General features: G+C 44.9%; 1 protein-coding gene across 1 annotated transcript; it reads right to left on the bottom strand.

Moving 5' to 3' along the window:
• Positions 1 to 457: 457 nt before the first annotated feature.
• LOC115123115 (adenylate cyclase, terminal-differentiation specific-like) lies at positions 458 to 2,528 on the bottom strand. The gene is made up of 5 exons (XM_029652418.2): positions 2,408 to 2,528; positions 2,265 to 2,320; positions 719 to 2,184; positions 602 to 638; positions 458 to 525 (listed from the first exon to the last, which is right to left on the bottom strand). Exons 3-4 carry the CDS (start codon positions 1,576 to 1,578, stop codon positions 629 to 631), a joined length of 870 nt encoding a protein of 289 aa, XP_029508278.2. The 5' UTR covers positions 1,579 to 2,184; positions 2,265 to 2,320; positions 2,408 to 2,528; the 3' UTR covers positions 458 to 525; positions 602 to 628.
• Between the last annotated feature and the right edge of the window lie 2,112 nt (positions 2,529 to 4,640).

Raw genomic sequence — 4,640 nt, 5'->3', positions numbered from 1 at the left:
CTCTGTCAGAGTGACAATTGGGTTCTTGATCACCTCCCTGACCAAGGCCCTTCTCCCCCGATTGCTCAGTTTGGCCCGGCGGCCAGCTCTAGGAAGAGTCTTGGTGGTTCCAAAGCTCTTTAATTTATAAATGGAGGCCACTGTTCTTAGGGACCTTCAATGCTTCAGACATTTTAGTACACTTCCCCAGATCTCTTAATCAGGGATTTGTCTGACAGTCTCACTGTATACAATACATGCCTACATCTAAAGTACGAACATATGAGGAATGTCTGACAACTCACCCCTTCACAAATGCCCTTATGTAGACCCAAGCTTTTATTTTGAATCAGTAGCAAAGGTAAAAGATAAGAAAACCAAAGAATTAACTGAACAGTAGTCATTTTTACTACCGACTGCACACCACCTGTTCTCAATTGGCAAGCAATGGACATGAAACATTTCAAAGAGACAAATATTTTTAAAGTCAAATTGTTTATTGATTCCAGCACACTAGAGTAGCAAGAGCACCAGCAACTTCCTGGTCTAAAAAGCAGAAAGAAATGCAAACAGTGTCAGCAACACAGAATGTTAAGTAACCAATGTCAAAAACAATACTCACCATTAGAGCTTCTAGAGGATGAAACCATTATATTTCCCTGTTGATAGATATATGGTTGGTACAAAGGCCTTCAAATTCAGAAAGCAAAGTTCAGAGCAGGTTAAAGTGAACCATTACCTTGCAGAATCCTTCACTAGTGTTGGATATATGCTTGGTGCACCAATGCTAACATTCCCGTCCTTGGGAGCATTTCCACTGTCAACAGGCATTGCCTCCCTAGGAGTGTAGCTGATTTGGGAGACTCCAGTTCTGCCATTCTTGTAGTGCGATTTGAAACTGTAGGAAGAGATTGGGATGACACCCGACTGTTCAACAACTCTGGCCTGAGAACTACCAGAGGCACCATCTTCAGTGCTTTCGTAGTGCTTCTGCTGAGAATTTGGGGCCAGTTGCTGCTGGGAAATTTGGGCTGCATTCCAAAATTGCTGAGGAATGGGGTTGGGTTGCTGCTGGGCCATTTGAGCTGGATACCTCACTTGCTGAGGTTCGGCGACCAGTTCCTTCTGCTGCTGGGGCTCGACTGCCAGTTCCTTCTGCTGCTGGGGCTCGACTGCCAGTTCCTTCTGCTGCTGGGGCTCGACTGCCAGTTCCTTCTGCTGCTGGGGCTCGACTGCCAGTTCCTTCTGCTGCTGGGGCTCGACTGCCAGTTCCTTCTGCTGCTGGGGCTCGACTGCCAGTTCCTTCTGCTGCTGGGGCTCGACTGCCAGTTCCTTCTGCTGCTGGGGCTCGACTGCCAGTTCCTTCTGCTGCTGGGGCTCGACTGCCAGTTCCTTCTGCTGCTGGGGCTCGACTGCCAGTTCCTTCTGCTGCTGGGGCTCGACTGCCAGTTCCTTCTGCTGCTGGGGCTCGATTGCCAGTTCCTTCTGCTGCTGGGGCTCGACTGCTAGTTCCTTCTGCTGCTGGGGAAATTGAGATGGATGCCACACGAGCGGAGGCTGCTGGACAATGGCGGCCAGAAGATTCTCCTGTTGGAGCATTTCAGCTCAATACCACATTTGCTGGGGCATGGCGGTCAGTTCCTTCTGCTGAGGTTCAGGGGCCGGTTGCTTCTGATGCAGGGGAATTTGAGCTGGATGCCACCCCAGCCGGGGCACAGCGGTTGTTTGCAGGGGCATTTGAGAAGGATGCCATACTTGCTGGGGCTCGGCGGTCGGTTGCTTCTGGGGCATTTGAGCTGGATGCCACACTTGCTGGGGCACGGCGGTCGGTTGCTTCTGCTGCAGGGGCATTTGAGCTGGATGCCACACTTGCTGGGGCACGGCGGTCGGTTGCTTCTGCTGCAGGGGCATTAGAGCAGGATGCCACGCTTGATGGGGCACGGCGGTCGGTTGCTTATGCGTCAGCATGTGAGCTTGATGACACACTTGCTGGGGCACGGCAGTCGGTTGCTTATGCGTCAGCATGTGAGCTTGATGCCACACTTGCTGGGACATGGCGGCCAGTTCCTTCCGCAGGATGGCGGCCGGATATTTGTTGCGCTTGCGTTTGAGATTTTGGAGACTTATAATTGCCATATCCTAGAGACCGAAGTGATCCTGCATAGAGCCATGCTGCATTAGAATCCAGTGCAGGAGACCAATCACCTAGGTACAAAATATAAACTGTAAAATGCCAGCCTTTGAAGGTTATGGAACTGCGTAGCTGTTATTTGAAATGAACTCACCTTCTGATGTAGAACATGTTATCCCTCCAATTAGCAGGCAACAAAGCCAAGAAACTCTTAAGGAAAAAGAATGTGTTAAACATAGCTACCTGTAACACCTGAAGGACAAGGGAAACAAAGTAAATCAATACTTAAAAACATACCTGAAAGCGATTCCAATCATCACAGCCATTTTGCCCTCAAAACCTCACCAGTATTCAGAACTAATGGTAGGCATACGTCCTACCACAATATCCCTTTTACTATATTTGCCAGATGTTTGGTTGCTCCTTTTAAAGGAATCCCAGACCCTTCTAATGTTGTTGGCTAATTAAGGACAGCTGTCAGCCACTGAACTACATTCAATTTCTATTTCCAAATTGACCCCTAAATCCTACACCTTGATCTAAACACAAGGATTTAATAGGGATAAGCAATATGGCCACAATTGCATCCAGCCTATCAGAAGGCAAGGTGAAGCAATTAACATATTGCTTTACCCTATCTGATCATTTCAAATGCCCATAAGTGACTAAGTGGTAGGTGTAGGAGCTAGGGGTTGATTTGGAATGCAGAAATTTACTCAGGTCTGGTTGATTCTCTAATTGAGATCCTGACAGGTTTGACAGCCCTTACTCTAAAGCACGCGTCAAACTCATTACACGGAGGGCCGAGTGTTTGCGGACTTTCACTCCTTCCTTGTACTTGATGGCTGAATTAAGTCCACTAATTACTCCCCTCACCTACAGTAGTTGTCTTGGTCTTAAATGAAAGGAAAAAACAAAAACCTACAGACACTAGGCCCTCCGTGGAATGAGTTTGACACCCCTGCTCTAAAGTAGGAAACACATTTTGTCTTGGCACTTCATTGATCGGTTTAAATTATTGCTTGTACAAAATTAACTTGGCTCATTTGAGATTAGAGGCTGAATGAGCAGTTAGGCACCATTATTTTACACATGCCTTCTTTAAAACCGTGTGTTTCATTCAGCATAGCAACATTAGATGGATAACAGTTTCATTAGCACAACGTGCCACATCTTAGACAAATTCTGATTTCAGACAGACACCAATTAAACACTCATGTTATGCTTTTGATGATCTGAGTCTTTAATTTTTCAGAGGCAAACATACAGTAGGGCTCGTTTGAGTGGTAAGGCTAAAGCAACTGACTGTAGACCAAAGTCAAGAAGTAAAGTCAGGAGAGGTGCATCTGCGACAACCGAAAGTCTGATACTAACATAATTTTCCAACAGCAAGGCTCAGATCACCATGGCAGTGTTGCCATTGTTTATAAAATGTTTCCTTTATAATGTAAAAACAAAAACAATTCTCCAACACCCACTCACAGACTGAAATAATTTGTGTACATTATAAAATCAATAAATGAGAGAGCCTCAATCACATCATTCATTTATGCACTGTAGGCTACACGTGAATTTTAGCAAGTTGGTTCCTGTTTCAGTCATGTTTTTGGTGACATTTGCATGGGTCAAACAAAAACCCTAATGATTGGTTGACAATAGAGCCGCCCACAATGCAGGTGATGGATGCAGGATGAAGTTGGTGAAGAGCAACTGCAGAAACTTGGAGTCAAATCTTCATGACCTTTGATCACATGATTTTTGTCAAGTTCATGCAGTCGACATATAGACCCACGTCAGAAATGTTTTAGCCCCAGAATGCAACACACTTTGAAAAGAGGTGACCAACAATTGTCACCGACTTGACAACGGTGATCCCTTAGAAGGTGCCCACTATCTCCATAAAATGTCTCCCTCATGTGGATGAAATAAAACACAAGACAACAACCCATCACATCATCCTCTCATCGTCTACCCTCTTTTGTGGAAACTTTTTTCCAATGTTGTCTCAACTTTTGCAGTACACATCCACAAACACAGACACTCAAATGCAGCTGTTTAGATACTGTAGCTATGCATATATCTCCAGCCCTTTCAAACTTAACATCTGCCAAATAGTGGTTTCCCTTTTCTGTCTGATGTTTCCGCTTGGCACTCCATCCCTACTAATTATCCTTGATTCCAAGTCTTAGCCTTGAAAATTCCCATCCACTTTTTAAGGAATTTATTTGGATCAACCATTCAACTTGTCTTTCTCTTTGGAGTGTGTTGTTTTCTTCTCCTGTTTCTTTCAGCACAGCAGGCAGACAATCTGTTCTCTATTATTTACATTTACATTTAAGTCATTTAGCAGACGCTCTTATCCAGAGCGACTTACAAATTGGTGCATTCACCTTATGAAATAACAAACAAACAAACAGTCTACAGAAAAGGGAAACAGGCTATTTTAATTAAATAAAGGAATACATATGGGCTAAAGCTAGTCATATCAACATCTCACCAATCTCCTATTCTGATGAAATGAGGACTTAAG

Source organism: Oncorhynchus nerka, unplaced genomic scaffold (assembly GCF_034236695.1).
Source record: "Oncorhynchus nerka isolate Pitt River unplaced genomic scaffold, Oner_Uvic_2.0 unplaced_scaffold_1510, whole genome shotgun sequence".
In the NCBI taxonomy this organism is placed as follows: domain Eukaryota; kingdom Metazoa; phylum Chordata; class Actinopteri; order Salmoniformes; family Salmonidae; genus Oncorhynchus; species Oncorhynchus nerka.
The sequence above is the reverse complement of the archived record's forward strand: the minus strand, read 5'-3'. Positions and strand labels throughout refer to the sequence as shown.

What these genes read in the sequence shown, in the direction of transcription:
- LOC115123115 (XM_029652418.2), bottom strand. Translation starts at nt 1,578, where the DNA reads ATGCTCCAACAGGAGAATCTTCTGGCCGCCATTGTCCAGCAGCCTCCG.